We start from the raw sequence: 16,762 nt of genomic DNA, 5'->3' as shown, positions 1-16,762 counted from the left end.
CACCGCCCTCTAGCAGGCGGCAGAGCAAGCGGCAGGAGCGCCAACTACAAAGCCTCGCGTCGCGCCTCCCACGCCAGCAACAGCCGCCGTCCGGCCTCAAGCCTCTATCTGCTGAAGCGCGCGAGACAGGCAGCCCGAAGAGCCGCGGGACCGCCTGCAAGCGCCGGGAGTCAGAGCGGCCAGAGCCCTGGCCCCCTTTGCCACCAAGCAGCGCGCCCGCCGCCGCTTCCTCCTCGGCTGACAGGGACCGCGAGCCAAGCGCCTGCTGCTTTAAAGCCGAAGGGACCGAGTGGGAGGATAGTTTGTGGCGCGGCGAGTTGGAGGGAGCGAATAAGTCCCCGTGGGGGAGGGCGCAGAGAGTCGGAACCCTCCTCTTCGCCTCCTTGCCCGACATCCCGCCGCCGCCGCCGGCGCGCAGAGTTATTCCGGCTTCGGCAGCTAGAGCAGCAGGCTTGGAGGCAGAGCGTCCCGCTTGCCGGAGCGCGCCCGGCGCCCAAGTTGCGCCCTCCCTCTGCTGGGGTCGGGCGGCGCCTCCCCCGCCCCTTTCCCGCCTTCCTCCCACATGGCGCTGCCCTCGGCCGCTCTTCGGGAGTGAGATGGAGCGCCGGGCAAAGTGACACCCGCAGCGGCTGCGGCAGCAAGAGGACGCGAGGCGGCGGCAGCCGGTGTTTCCCTCCTGCTTTTTCCCGCCTTCTCTCCCCGGAGCCTCCCATGCCTGCCTGGCCCCGGCGAGGGGCGGCGGCGGCCCCGCGGGAGGAGCCGCGGGTGGCGCTCCTCTGATGCCCCTGGCCGAGAAGCGGGAGAAGAGCTGCTCCTTCCCGCCCATGATGATCGAGGAGGACGCCGCCCTGAGGAACGGCAGCAGGGGGCTCTCCGGCCAGTGGGCGGACACGGCGGCGGCGCGACCCCGCACCACGGAGCGGCACATCACGGTGCACAAGCGCCTGGTGCTGGGCTTCGCCGTCTCCATCCTGGCTCTGCTGCTGGTTACCATGATCGCTGTCTTGCTCAGCGTGCGCATCGAGGAGTGCAGCAGCGGCGACGCGGACAGCGCAGCGGGCAGGGCGGGCAACGGCAGCGTCCCGGCCGCTGCGGGGAGCGCCCGGCAGAACCGTAACCACGCCGGGGAGCCCCCCGGGCGCGGAGGGGTGGAACCGGCGGGAGGCGGGCAGGACGAGGAGGAGGAGGAGTGGCAGCGGCGGCAGGAGCCTCCACCCTGGACCCAGCTGCGCCTGCCCGGGCCCCTGCGGCCCCTTCACTACAACCTGATGCTGAGCGTGTTCATGGAGAACTTCACCTTCGGCGGCGAGGTCAACGTGCAGGTCGAGTGCCTCAACGCCACCCGCTACATCGTCCTCCACGCCCACCGCGTGCACATCGAGGCCGTCCGCGTGGCCGAGGACCGGCTGGCCGGGGCCCTGCGGGTCTCCAGCTTCTTCCTCTACCCTCAGACCCAGGTCTTCGTGGTCGTCCTCAACCGGAGCCTGGAGGCGCTACGAAGCTACAACCTCAAGATCCTCTACCACGCGCCCATCGAGAACGAGCTGCTGGGCTTCTTCCGCAGCTCTTATGTCCTCTACGGGGAAAGAAGGTAACGCAGCCCGGACGCAAGAGACTCGCGGCTCTCCCGAGCATGCTGCCTTTTTTGCCACATACTCATTTGCTTTAATGGTAACGCTGTAGGTGCCATCCCTTCCTATTATCCATCAGACTTTGTGATTCAGTCTCGTAGGGAGGGAGACTTTCATAGAGATTCTTAGTGAATTTTCTGGTTGCCCCTGAAAGGCACACATGCACATATATATAAAGAGAAATAAGCAGTTGGCCTGAACTTCTGCAAAACTTTCTGCATGTCAGACATGGAGTACTTAAACTGTCTGTTACCCAAAGAAATGCTAGGCCACATTAGGAAAATTTGGAATTTGTCCTACAATGTGTCTGTTTATGTGTTTATTTACTTGTATAGCATATCTTTGTTAAGTTACCATTGAAAGAGATCAAGGAAGCAGTGGGAAGCTAGGACCTTGCGAGGCAGAGACAGTGAAAACATAATGTAGGAGCTTCATTATAGATCCCTATGACTCTTAAAGTTATAGGTCTTGCTACTGCTACTTCTACCCTTTAAAGGTTTTGATTTCAAGATGCAGTTAAGAGAGAAGGTCCTGTGCAGTATGGCCATCATATGGAAATAGTAACAGAGCCCCTTTTTTATTCTTGTGCACTTGCCTTTGCATGTTACACCCACCATACTGTCAGAGCAAAGAAACTGAGAGTCTTGGATGATAGTGCTAGGAAGGAAGATGGGAGTGGAGCAACAGTCCTGCGTATTTTATATCAGCAGGCTTTTCAGTAGTGGTAACACTGGTTTCTGTGAAAATATGAAAGACAATATTCATACTTTTGGATTTACCTACTCCCATTTCATAATCTTGATTGTCCCTTTCCTGACTACTCTTTGAAGGTGATGTGTACTGAGAGATTTTGAGAATCACTTGGAGTTGTCATTCAACTCTGTAAAAGATTAATGCTTGATTAGTTTTATTCTGCTTTCTCCTTGACTTCAGCTGGAGCTTTAGGTCAGGCCGTTTCCGCACGGCCAAAAGCAGCGACGCGATGACGTCGCAAATTGCGACGCATCCCAAAAAAAGCGTTCACACAGACAGGCGGAGCTGCGGGCGTCCGCAGCCCCGCAGAAATGTGACGGTTCGAACGGAAGCGCTTCGCGAGCGGGCGTCTCACGTATCGCTATGACTTAAGGCAGGTTCGGAACATTTGTGACGACAGCTCCGCGGGCGTTGTCAGCACGAAAGTGCGCCGTGGATGCAAGGCCACATGGGGAAAAAAGAGTGGTTTTTTGCTGCCAGATACACCGCCTTCGCTACTGGGTTTAGCGTTAACACGACGGCGCCGACTGCGCAAGACTCCCCGCCGCTGCGCGTGCGAACGCTCTCGCTCTGACGCTTCTTTTTCCGTTGCGACGACGTCATATTTTGCCCGTGCGGAAACGGCCTCAGTTAATCCCTTTGGAATGATTTCCTTAAATAACATTCTTTCTTTTTGCTGTGAAATCAACAGATAAGAAAACCAAGAAAAGGATGAAAGAAGACAATTTAAAAAAGAGCAATAGTTCTGGATTATTTAAAGCTCAAGCGAACCCATAGAGGAGGTCCCAAAAGATCTGGCTTGGTGAACTATAGCATTCTGAAGATGTATTTTGTTATGTGCATAGGATTTCAAAGTTGCTCATAGTGGTAAATTACTGATAACTTAAGAACAAACAACATGCTGTGGTGAGCTATGTGGAAGGAAAGCCTGAAGGACGTGACAAGGGGAGTTTCAGACCCATGTTTGCACAGTGAGCAGGGATGTAGAACAATGATGGAGCTAGCAGAGTCAGGGGAAATAAGTTTCAAAGTAAAAGTTACTGACATTCATAGTACAAGTTGCTAACAGGTACCTGTGGAATTGTGTGCCTTGCCCCTCAGTGAATTAAAGATGAAAATTAGGGTCATACCAATTAATTCACATTTAGTTGACTTTGTTCATATCTGAAAACAGAAGGATGGATAGTTGGGATTAAGTGTAGACAGAATTAAAAGTGATATGTGTGTGTATTTATATAAAAGAATAAACAACCTTTCATTATAAGTAACCTAGAACAAAAAGATGAATAGTGAAGTGGCTTTAAACTCTGCTTTGAAAAAGCACAGTAAGAGCAAACTTAAATGCAGTAAGGTCTGACTTTTATTCTTTCAGAAAACATCTTCAGAAGTCATGTTTTTCTATTCAGAGGAATAGCATCCTGCCAGAAAAAAGTTTGCATGCTGCAAGAATTTTATTTTTTGAGTTTTGAGAAGATTCTATTTGGTTTACTCCATTTCTTCTGGTAGAGTTACAGACCATTTATATGTGAGAGAAGGCATGGACCCATGATTCATGCAGCAAATCAAAGCTAGGCTGAGGTGAAAGAAAGCAGACCTGTTTTCCTAACAGGTATGTTAAAAGAGGTATAGAATGGATTTTAAAACTATATTATTCTGTAAGGGTCTCATAATTCAGCTGCAGAATTCTGCATGGAATCTGTTTACTACATTAATTGCTGAGTGATAAAGATATCTGTCTTTTCTCAGAAAGTTTGCTAAGTGATTTGAAGCATATGTATACATGAACAAAATAAATGTTAGGAATACAGATATTATTCCCTTCCACTACACTTGTTTGATTCATAATCGACAGTAAAAAGTATGCAATACTTCTGTGATAAAGTTGTGAAAGAACTTTAATACATCGATATATTTAGGACAGATATTTTTGATGAAGGTATATAAGTGGAACAAATAAATAAATAAATGAAAAGGCCTTAATGTTAGAAAATGGAAGATAGTTTTGCAACATACAGAGAAAATAATATTGTATAACATGCTCATAATGTAACTGTTCACATACACATTATTTTTCACTATGCATATGTTTAATTAACTGATTGTATTGGTCAGATTTTTAAACTATGGTTAATAGGCAGAGTCCCATTTAAAGTAACATTAGATCAATATCTAGTCATTTATAGTGAGGATCAAGCACTTTGTTGGCAGAACAGTAAAACATATCTAACGTTGGATTAAAAATCCCTGTTTCTGAAATGTCCCAAGTGTAATGCAGCACTTTAAGGGGTAAAGTAAAATGAAACTGATACAATAAAAGTAGGTGTCAGTCATTCTTCAGTTTGTTGTGTGACATGAAATAAAATGAATGTGCTGAATAGATTGTCCTAAGAATAGTTTGAGACCCCATCATACTTTGCATAAACTGAAACAAAATGACTCCTTCCACCTTGGCTCCTTGATTTTCTTTCCCCCCCAACATTCCTAAAATCATCCCTTGTTCCTTGTTTTTTTTTCTTTTCTTGTCCTATGTATGAGTCTTTTTTGTTTTTTTGTGGCTTTTTGCATTTTGTAACTGGGCAACAGAAGTAACAGAAATATTGTTATGGATAGGGAAGCTAATACAAAGCAATGATTGGCCAAATATTCAACCCACACTTCAGGTGCTTTACAGTGCAGTGCTAAACAAAGTTACATCCTTCTTAATTCATCAAACTCAATTCCCTTGGACGTATGTAGCTCAGCTTAGAATGAAATTGTTAAGTGTGTTACTTTGGGGACAGAATATGTTAGTTCTAAAAAGGTACACAAAGCAATGGTTCATTTTAAGTTGCCATCTATAAATAATTTAGCTGTTTGTCCATAGTTACCTTTTAAAAAAAGGAGACACCGTCTTTAAAAATGTTTAGATGGCTGAGCTGAAACATTTTTAGAATGTAAATTTGTTGAATTCCCTGTGTATGCATTCGCCAGTGAGCTAGTTAAAATTAATTACAAAAAGAGAACTTAGTAGAACCAGCTTTGCTCATAAATTGCTATACTTGAAATTTCTTAGTGAAATCTTTTGGTAAGAATACGTCAGTTTTGGAGGTGTGCAGGTAAGACATTATTGGACTATGAAGTTCTTGGTATAATTTAGAGATATTATTTAGAGATATTATTTAGAGTAACCCCGTATTATTTTGTTTTGGTACTGAAAAGAATCCTTCATTTATTGAGTATACTAAAATCCATGCTCTTCATAATCACATATTGGAAGCCATCACTGCATAACACACTTTTTTCCTAAATTTGAAATTTGGACAAAATATCAATTACAAAATTATGGTTATTGGTAAAGTTATTAAGCTGTGGAAACCAAACCGAAACTTTTAGCGGACTTGAAAAATAGCATACTTATCATTATGATAATGAAGATGTGTTATAAAAAACTGGCAAAGTACAATGCCTTATTGTATATTTTAATACAACAAGTGCAAAATGAGTGCCTTCTATACACCCATGTAGTTCTGAAGGCTTAAGTGTGTTTTGGAATTTGGAGGACTGGATCATGTGTTCTGATTCCACCTTTTCACTTCAGAATCTCACCTTTTCCCTATAGTATTCCAAAAGTCCACCTCATAGGAACAAAATATTTTTGGATGGGGGGCTTAATGAGCTGCAGGGGACGAGAAGCAGGAATTTGGAACAGATCTTGTTGCATAGGAGCCAGTAAGTCAGAGGTTTTGTCTTAAAAACCCTGATTCCAAATGACACATTTTATATTATAAAAAATTAGAGATTATATTATTAAAATGTAAATGGTGGAGGCAAAATTTGTTTCCACACTCCAACTTTGTAATATTGGCAAGATTATAGAACCAGAATACTTTGGAATTCTTTGTGGACACTTTCAAGTTCTCCTGAAACTTACAAATATTATCAGTACTGGAAAATAATGACTCCTGACAGTATTCATATGTGAGATAATGTTATAATGTCCAAAGAATCAAGAGTGTACTATCATTATTGAAGTACTGAGACAATTCCCTGGGGATAATGCAGTTCTTGATACAATAGTTAACAATTCTTATTTGTTTTTCTTTACAGGGGTTAATGCTAGATACGGTTTTGTTTGTTTTTGTATTTTGCAAGAGTCCCAAAGCTAATTAAATAAATCTTTTTTTCTAGTGCTAACAAAATGTTGCTTGTTAGGCATGGACTATAATACAAGAAGCCCTGAGCTGTATAGCCCCAGGCTAGCCTGATCTTGCCAGATCTCAGAAGCTAAGCAGTGTTAGCCCTAATTTAGAAAGAAGGCTTCCATGGAATACTAGGGTCATGACGCAGAGGCAGGCAATGGCAAACCACTCCCAATGTATCTTGCCTTGAAAGCCCTACAGCAGGGGTCTTCAAGCTATGGCCCTCCAGATGTTAATGGACTACAATTCCCATCAGCCCCTGCCAGCATGGCCAAGTGGTAGGGCTCATGGAAATTGTAGTCTATGAACATCTGGAGGGCCATAGTTTGAAGACCCCTGCCCTACAGTATCGCCGTAAGTCAGCTGTAACTTGAAGGCCACCCCCCACCCAAAAAAACAAGAAAAGATAGCTAGTGGCCTATTACCCATGGGTCACTTACCTTGAGGCTGTTCTTTGCACACAGGGCTTGGAGAGGGTTCTCCTTGCATCTCTGTTTACACACAAGGAGGCTGTCCACAATCTGCAGCACAGCTGCTTGCATGGGCCTCTGGTTCTCTTACCTCCACCCATCAACATCCTTAAAGTCACATAGATCTCAGCTGATATTCTCTCCTCTTCCCTTCCCCTACACACACACACAGACTCTGAAATAAAATTTTAAAAGCCCTCCTGATCATCAGGGAGGGTGGAAGCAGAGCAGGAGAGATGGGATGGAGCCAAACTAACGCCATGCTTGTGCTGTCCCTTCTAAAAGCCCTCTCTATTGCTTTGCTTGTCTTCCCCTTAACCCCAACCCCTGGTCCATGCTACCACCTCCTTTCTGCTTCTCTAAGTGAACAGATTGAGAGATCAATTGATTTCTTGATCTGTGCACTTAGAGAAGCAGGTGCCACAGTGGGAAGGAAGGGGGAAGCGTGCAAAACAATAGAGAGGATTTTTTGCAAGGAACAGCAGAAGCAGAATGTCTGTTTGTGACTATCCCATGTCCCCGGTTCTGTTTCCACCTTCCCCAATCATTGGGATGGCTTTCAAAACTTTCTTTCAGACAGTGGCTTGAAAGAGCAGGAGGGGCTGGTGGTGGGCAGAGGGAAGGTGTGTGGGCAAAGCTGTGCTCACTGGCAAATCTCACCAATTTGGCAGCAAAACTAAAATTAAAATTGTGCGAGAAGTGGTCTTTCTTTTGGCGGAGAAAATGGAAAGTGAAAGTGGGGCTTCAGGAAATAGGTTCATACAAGAAATCTTGCTGTGACGAATATTTGTCCCCACCACGCTACAGACACCTTGTGCATAATTGGCCAGTGTTGACTCAAATGTTATTTTTATCAGCCTTTGGTAGATTGCGTGATGTAAGTACATTTGTGTATTACCAACACACATGATTTAATGTTTGAATGGAACAGTGATTTAAAGGAAAAGCATCTATGATGCTTAATTATAGTTTTATTTTGTGTTTTTTCTGTCTTCTGTTGGTTTTTGTTGGTTTCCGTAGTTTAAAAATAGCCTTCTTACATATATGCTGCAAGCTATGAATAAAATAAATTATTTCTTTTTTTGTCTCCAGATTTCTTGCAGTTACACAGTTTTCTCCTACCCATGCCAGAAAAGCTTTTCCTTGCTTTGATGAGCCTATCTACAAGGCTACATTCAAAATCAGCATCAAACATCAAGCAACCTATTTATCTTTGTCCAATATGCCTGTGGAAACTTCTGTTTTTGAAGAAGATGGATGGGTTACAGATCACTTTTCACAGACTCCTCTCATGTCTACATATTACCTAGCTTGGGCAGTTTGCAACTTTACATACCGTGAGACTACCACTAAAAATGGTGTTCTAGTAAGTATTAAAAACCTTTGGTATCATATATTGCATTGTAAATCCTTTATTTTTGGAAGAGAACACCCATGCTCAAGCTAAAATACTTTCATATTCAGTTCTCATTATTTTCTCTTGAAATATTTTGTGGCGTTTTAAGCCATTGAGCTTGGGAAACTGCTTTACTCTTATAACCCAGTCTCATAATCTGTGTCAGTAAATATGGTGAAGGAAGAGAGCATATATTTGCACTGCCTTAAGTTACCATTAGTGCTTTTACATATCAACAAATGCTTGGATCCATCCTAAAATTTCCTCAGATAAAAGGAGGAGATTTGTGCTCCCCCCCCCTCCCCGAACAGACTTCTAAACCACTACATTATTCCTGGGTGGATTCCCCCATGCTCCAAGAGCATTTTTTTTGGGAGGGGGGACTTTTTGGGAGGTGACAAAACCACTTTCTACTGATAAAATGCCTTCCTTCCTCTGTCTCTCCATGGAGGTTAAACATATTATTTAGATATGTTTTAAAAAACGTGCAAAATTCAAGATGATTTCTGACACCACTGGCTTTAGCATGGGGCAGGAGAAATTGCAGGTGAACTGGAAATTTGGCTTGTGGTAAACATACCAACCCACAGGAGAAGTCACTATGCTGATATAATTAATCCAGGTGGTGACATGAATAAATTTTATATAAACAATGATTCTAGACTACAGTTTAACTGTATATCTAAGACTGGTTCACATGACATGAAAGTGTTGGATAGAATAGCTGTGGTATGACTAGTCACTTCAAAGAGTGCTTCAGCTCCTTTTTATTATCTGTGTATAATGTATATGTGTGATGTGGGAATCCAATCCAGAACCAGTGGTGTGTATGCATGTTTTTAAGCTATTGTGTGAATTAAGTGTTTATTTCAGTGTACATTGTGTGTGCACATTAGATTTTCAAGCATTTCTGGTATGTTGATGTCATATGAAGCAGTTTTGATTACTAGATATTCTTTGGTCTTCTTATCAAGCCATTCTATTATCTGTGTAATCACATTTTCTAGAAGATAAAATATATTGAGGCATAGGCATGGTTATTGCAAAAGGGAACTGCATTTCAGTATCATGTATGTGAGGGTGTCAGCAATACATAGAGTGGCAAAATAGCTGCTAGAATTCCATTGGCCACATTTTTTTTGCTAAACAAATAGCTTAAATATAGCTATTCGTAACACAGAATAGTTTTCAGTTATTGAACTGGGTTTTGAATGCAGTTTTGCCATATATTCTTTTTCCAATTCTGTTCTGTTGTTATATCTGTTATGGTAATGTTCAGATGGAATCCAGTATTTCTGAGGATCATTTCAGCTTTGCCCTTGCTTCACTGGTGAGCAACTTCATGATGATAAGCTACCTACCTGCACAAGGCTGTAGGATAGCATTCCCTATGTAAGGTAGTCTTATGGTGGGATTTTGCTACCCACAGCCTTCACATTGAAGAAACTAGTCAATTTCCCTAAACTGTGGTTTATGCTTATTGACAAGAGCCAGAAGTTTTTGTATGTTGCTTTTTAAAAAGTCTTTTAGGTATGTCAACTTGGTTTTGTTTATGAATATCAAGTGCAGAACTGTGTAACAGGCCAGAATATGCACCAGAAATTGTGCCAGCTAAGTAGATTATTTAAAAAAGCCTTTCCTGCCAACTTATATTTCTGTTGAATGCTCAGGGGGGGGGAACTGTATTTCTTCACACCATGTTTAATCCAAAATAAGAAAAATAGATTTTTGTTAGAAATAAAATAGCAAACTGCAAGCCAGGGCCTGAAAAGTCTCTCTTCCTGTCATACTCACCTTAAAAATAGTTCTTGTAGCATTCTCTTCTTCTGCCATGTGCCTATAGTGATGCTACATGAAAGCAAGTAGGCAGGGGCCTGTTATGCACTCATGGGCTACCTCTTGCTGAGTATACATTCCTTTTGGGGCAGAGGTTTTTTTATCGAATGCTTTCCTCTCTCCCCCACATTCATGGCGCCACAGTTCTGACTATTCTGGTGATTTCCAAGAGCAGGGAATTTGGGAATTAATCCAGTGTCTGTTTCTGCTGCGATGGGTTTTCTGTTCCTTTTCACCTTCCCCTGCCCACACAGGACAATGCCTCCCATTCCTGAGCAGGCATATAGTCTGGCAGACCCAACTTTGGAAATGAGCCCTGAAGATGTTAGTGGCCTCCAACCCCCTGAATTGTGATTTACAGTTTCTAAGCTAAGTTGAACTAGATTTCTGATCAGCCTATGGGATCTGTGTCTGTCCTGGTAAATCAGCCCTGCAATCCTTTTAAAAAAAACCCCCCACACACACTTTCCTGGAAGTACGTCCTAATGTATAAAATGGAACTTACTTCTGCTTAAGGGTTGCTCCCTACAACTTGTAATTAGTAGCATTGTGGTGGGGAGAAAGGAATCAAGGAACCCTTTTCTCCAGCAATATGTTTAAAATGCGGGGGGGGGGGGGGGTATATAGAAGAGGTGTCATTCTAGTTTATGGATTTGCTAGTTTATGAATTCAGCTGCAAATAAAGATGAATGAGTCCTGGCAAATGAAAAGGGAAGGGAAGAATGGGTTGCTTTTTTTGCGAGGATCCAAAGTGATCCAAGGATGCTGGATGCAGCGGAAGGCAAAATGACAGCTAGGACTGGAGCAATCAGTGGAGTCTCCTCACATGTAAACAAAAAATGCAGGGAGACCCCCTGCGCAACAGACAGTGTCGAGGTAAGGATTGCATGCATAATGGGCCAGGGTCTCAGTGGCTGACCTTTTATTATGCTCCATCTACTCAGTGAAGTGCGCACAGGAATTAACAAGGCTGATACTGTTCTAGAAATCCATATCGGGGACATTTTCCAGATTTGGAAGATGGGCACACAAAACTTACGTCCTTTAAAAAAAGGGATCAAAACACAATTTTCTACCCCCCTCCCCTTTCGAGGCAGCAGGAGTATTAAGGGAGAGAGACTGTGTCCCAGCTGGACCACAGCTCTACTGTTTCTGAATTTTCCTTCCTCCTAAAAGTTGAGGAATGTTTTGGGTCATTTCAGTTATCTCCTGAGTCACTTTTAGGAATAGTTTAGGCTCAGAAATATCCAAATGAGCCCCATAGTAGTGGTGGAAAGTGCTGTCAAGTTGCAGCTGATTTATAGTAACCCCATGGGTTTCAAGGCAAGATACATTTATAGGTGATTTGTCATTGCCTGCCTCTGTGTAGCAAATACTGACCAGGTCCAACTCTGTTTTGCTTTCAAGATCTGATGAGATTAGGCTAGTCTGGTCAATCCAGGTCAGGGTCCCATAAAGTAGTAGTGGCGAAAACATATCTTTTCCAAGGAAAAGGGGAAGAGCTGCCTAACAAAAATCCCTTTAAATCTCTCCCCTGCTGCTCATACCCTTTATATACATTAATGTATAATGTAAATGCATGCTGGTATTAGAACATAAGAACATAAGAACAAGCCAGCTGGATCAGACCAAAGTCCAAAGTCCATCTAGTCCAGGGGTAGGGAACCTGCGGCTCTCCAGATGTTCAGGAACTACAATTCCCATCAGCCCCTACCAGCGCCTCACCACCCTGCCTCTGCTGCCTGTCTGGGATAGCCTGCTTGCCCCAGTTCTGCTTTACCCAAGCCAGGACTGTGCGTGTCAACCAGCCTCATGGACAGCGGGATTCACACTCTGGACAGTTCCGTTGTGGAATGGGAATGGTTACCTTATACTGAAAAAACAAGACAGCACCATATAACAATGTGCATTGAAAAGGGAAAGAGGGATTCCATTTGACCACCCCAAAAGGCTATGCTGGGGATCATTCGACCTGCATGGATATCTATGTGGGTTGCGGACTGTGATGATAAGGACAATTGCCACAGCAACGCGTGGCTGGGTCCGCTAGTCATTGTATAAAAAGCATTACGTGCAGTACAAAGTGTTAAATGAAACATCTTCTTAGGACGGGTTACACTACAGTGCTTAAGTTTGCAAACTGTGATGCAATGTGGTAAGATTATTTAAACAACTGAAATATTACACTTGTCTCAAAATGGCATATTCTTCATTGGCTTTTCAGTTCTTGTTTTTTGGATCCTTGAATTCTAAGGGAATGATTGGCACATCTGCTAATTTAACTAACTCTTTTCCATTCCTGGAATGTATGCAAGAAGTGCATATTCTCTCCCCACCCTGTTAATTTGTTATTGGGATTTACTCAACAATTCTGGATTTTGGGGCTGATTGCAGATATTCTACATTTGGGTGCTGTGTTGTGCAATACTAAGTGTTCCAATAAGTTACATTCATGACTGGAATTGACAAACGAAATTAATATGAAATGCAAATGACTACTCATACAACCATAGCTAGTCTACATGTCAGGGCAGATAAGTGGGCATTTTGTGTTTTGGGATATTTCAATACAGGTGGCATACTGCATTCCATTGTAGAAGTGTAAAGAATTCTAGACACAGGTTGCTGCTCTTCTGGTTCTTCTGTCAGCAATGAAGCAATTATAAAAACACAAACTTGCTGATGCACTTTGAGGCAAAGCCAGCTTTTTAATAACCCTTCTTACTGATTTAGGTTTTGCTGTAGAGCAGTTTCTGTCTAAGTTCTAGATCACTTACAACTCCCCAAGGATTAAAACAGTGGATTAGAAGAAATTGCTGAGTAAATGAATACAACATTTTTGCTTTAAACAAATCCACTTTATTAGAACTCAACAGCATTCAGTCATGCAGTGCCTCAGAGAAAGATCTTCCACAAAGTCAGTGTAAAATTGTAACAAGAATGTTGGACTGCAAAATTCATCACTTGCTTTTTTCCCGAAAGCTAGCAGAATCTGGCCAGCCAGTGACCAATTCCCAGCAGCCAGACCATCAGCATTCAATGCATGCTCGGAACCCCTCAAATGTGAGGTCTTAACACAGGATCCTTCTTTTCCTTTTTGCTCTTGTACCTCATTGCAGATTTCTTGGGGCCTGGAACAGTTAGATCACTAGATATGCATTTGGACACTGGGGAATCTTAGGCTTTTTGCCATTATAAAACAACCTTCATTAACACCTGCTCCTAAAGCATTTAGTGAAACAATCAATCACTTCTCAGGTCTGCCAGATGTGTTTCTTCTCCATGTCTCAAAAGACTGTCAGCCCTGCCTGTAATACTGCCTGCCAGCCAGAGAAGCTTGCATTGGAAGAACTGCAGGTCTGACCAGGTGAGCTGTGACCTGCAGCTTCCGAACCCCACACTGTTGGGATGGGGCCTGGCAGCTTCTTTAACAGCAGCAGCCCAAGGCAGCCAGCCTGCCAGCCCTGCCTGCAGTACTGCCTGCCAGCCAGAGAAGCCTGCATTGACCATTGGAAGAACTGCAAGCCTGACCGGGTGAGCTGTGGTCTGCTGCTCCTGAACCCCACCCTATTAGGAACACCTCCTGGGGGGTGGGGCCTGGCAGCTACTTTAACAGGAGCCCAAGCAGTGGCCTCAGGCATTGGTTGAAGGGTGGCGGCATAAGGGTGCTGCCAAATGTAGGTCCGTTGGGGGATTGTTTGGGGACAGGCCCCTTCTCATGCAAGTTGGGCATGTGGATTTAGTGGGATTTATGGGCATGTGACTTATGGGCTTGGCAGATTTAGTGGGGCTATATTGTTATTGTTTAATCTTTCTTAGCCTCCTTGCAGAAATTTGCCAGGTGCCGACACTTTATGGATTTTGGTGCCTGGTTAAAACCTTTCTCTTTACTCAGGCTTCCACATCATGTTCCTAATATTTCTTTACTCAGGCCTTCAGGTTGTGACTCCCAGGATCTCCCGTATCAATACTAGCTGAAGGGGTGTGTGTGAGAGAGGGGTGGGGATTTTTAATGGGTGTTTTTATTGACTATTTTAAAGGATGTTGTTATGGTGGTTTTTAATGTTTTAACGGGGCTTTTTAACCTCATTATGTAAGCCGCCCAGGGACTTTGGTATAGGGAGAGGTATAAATGGAATAAATAAATAATAAAAGAGATTTTCCCAATGATTTCTGTGAAATATTTAATGCAAAATTGGCAAAAGTTACCTGAATTGATGAGGAACTTGAGGGCTATAAATCTGCAGTGTCTGATTTATCAATTTTTCTTGAAAATACCAACACTCAGTGGTACTCTACTCTAACCTGGATAGCCCAGGTTAGCCTAATCTCAGAAACTAAGCAGGATAGATTATGGCAAGTATTGGTAGACCTCCAAGGAATATTAGGAACATGATGTGGAAGCAGACAATAACAAATTACCTCTGAACATCTCTTGACTTGAAAACCTTAACACTGGTCAGAATAAGTCAGATGTGATTTGATGGTGAAAAAAATGGTATACTGAAAATAACTATTAACTAAATATCTTTGCAGGGTTTAGAATCATTCATTTTTACCATTATTAAATAGAAAAATATGAATTGATTAATTAGAAATTGTTTTTTGGGGGGGATTCTGGGCCCTGTAGTTTCATTTCATTTCATTTTAACCTTTAATGGCATATAAGCCCTGTAGTTTTGCCTGCTCTTTTTGCCTTTTTTAAAAAATTATGGACAGTTTGGAGCTTGTGTGATTTGCTGAGCTGACCATATGCAATTCATTCCTGTGTAGATTTGCTATATTTTAATGCTCCTGAAATCTCATACTTTGCATATGTGGGCAAGTCTGAATATGGCCATTGCATATACAAAGGTGTGTGTTGTACTTCAGTGGTTCCCAGCCTGTGTTATGCATGCCTCCAGAGGTGCACTCCAGAGCATTTGGGGGTTATTACTTAATAGGTTTGCTAATATGGGGGCACGATTTTAGGAAAATGAGTTGTCAAGTGGTATGCAAGTGAAAAAAAAAGGTTGGGGACCATTGCTGTACTTGATTCCTTTCTGACTTGTCCTATTATTAAAGTTTTCAAAGTATTGCAATATGGTTTAATTTGTACATAGATAAAGTGTGAAAGTTCCATGCCTCCTTCCTTTAAAATAACAAAGAGTTCAACATTGTAATTTTTTTATTTAAATAAAAATTAAATTAAATTAATCAGCTAACCTGTAAATGAGATACTTTATTCTTCTGTAATTTTGAAGTGAAGTGTTATCACATGCATGAAAAAAAGGTTGGTGGCATTTTAATAATATATAATACGCAGGAGAAAACAAGTAATCCAAAAGAAGAAAGCTCTCCAGGGTAGCTAATTTGTAAATGTTAGGTAGTAGTGTAAATGTTAACTCTGTTGGGGGATTAACTGTAGTATCTTCCAGAAAACATTCATCACTCTGTCAAGAGTTTTTTCTTTAAAACATTTTACATGACTAAATTGTAAACCCCCCAGAAAGATGAGATAAGTATATTACGAAGTCCTCAAATTTTCATTTCAGTTACTTTTTAGTGCTCACTTTTCTGACTATTGCTTCAAGTAGTTTTCAGACTGTATTGTCAATAAAAAGCTAAATCTAGAGAATTTGGATAGTATTTCATCCATATTATATTCTTTAGAATCTCTGAGACATTTATTCATAAGAGAAAGATTTTTTAAGAAAAGTGTTTGGTAAGAACTGTAGAGTAAATTGTTAGGAAAAGGGAAGTCAAATAACTTCATGTCCAGAGTTTGGAGAGTAAAATTGAGGTGCAGGATCATGGCTACCCTCCCCATTCCATAAAAGTCTTCCAGCCATTTAGTATACCCATTGGCACAGGTTCATTTGAATTAAAAAACCCTTGTAATTGCTTTAAAGGCTTGGTTTTTAAGTTTAGAAATTAACAAGTGCATTGGGGCTGACTGAGGTAGGAAAAGACATGTGAGATACTGTGATGTTCCCAATAATGTGTGCTGGACCACTGTTATTCGTTACCCTATGTAATGTTTAATTTAACGGCCAGTCTGAGATTTCCACTATTCTGAGAGAAACCGTAAGTATTCTGAGAGAATATCAATATTCTAAGAGTGAACATATGATCCCTATGGCCTTTCCTCTTCCCCTTCTAGCCCTCCCAAACTTGCCCCCCCACATCTTGTTAAGTTACACATCTTTTTTTTAGCAAGTATAAATCTTAAAGTGTAAATAAATAAAATACAATCAGCCTGAGGATGAGGGATGTAGAAGAAAAGGAATAGATAAAAACTCTCATCGCTCCTGTCCCTGTCCCTTCTTTGATGCAAATCATGATGGCAGGAGATCTCTAATAAATGACAAATAATGCAAACACAATGAACTATTCAGTTGCAACTCTAACTTTGTACTGATCATACCAGTGATGGAGAACCTTTTTGGCTCAATGTGTCAAAAATTCAGAAAACTTGACTTTGTTGGTGGGTCACCGTCCCCCTCGAACAAAAGAGAA

At 42.4% G+C, this 16,762-nt stretch overlaps 1 protein-coding gene across 1 annotated transcript in view; it reads left to right on the top strand.

The window, feature by feature from the left end:
• The first annotated feature begins 775 nt into the window (after positions 1 to 775).
• Positions 776 to 16,762, top strand: part of TRHDE (thyrotropin releasing hormone degrading enzyme) — a 329,142-nt gene continuing 313,155 nt past the window's right edge. Inside the window, exons 1-2 of the mRNA XM_048502230.1 lie at positions 776 to 1,591; positions 8,125 to 8,398. Coding sequence (XP_048358187.1) covers positions 780 to 1,591; positions 8,125 to 8,398 — 1,086 coding nt within the window. The 5' untranslated portion in view covers positions 776 to 779. The remainder of the gene's footprint in view (positions 1,592 to 8,124; positions 8,399 to 16,762) is intronic.

The sequence above is a fragment of the Sphaerodactylus townsendi genome, linkage group LG06, assembly GCF_021028975.2.
Source record: "Sphaerodactylus townsendi isolate TG3544 linkage group LG06, MPM_Stown_v2.3, whole genome shotgun sequence".
NCBI classification, from domain to species: Eukaryota; Metazoa; Chordata; class Lepidosauria; order Squamata; family Sphaerodactylidae; genus Sphaerodactylus; species Sphaerodactylus townsendi.
The sequence above is the reverse complement of the archived record's forward strand: the minus strand, read 5'-3'. Positions and strand labels throughout refer to the sequence as shown.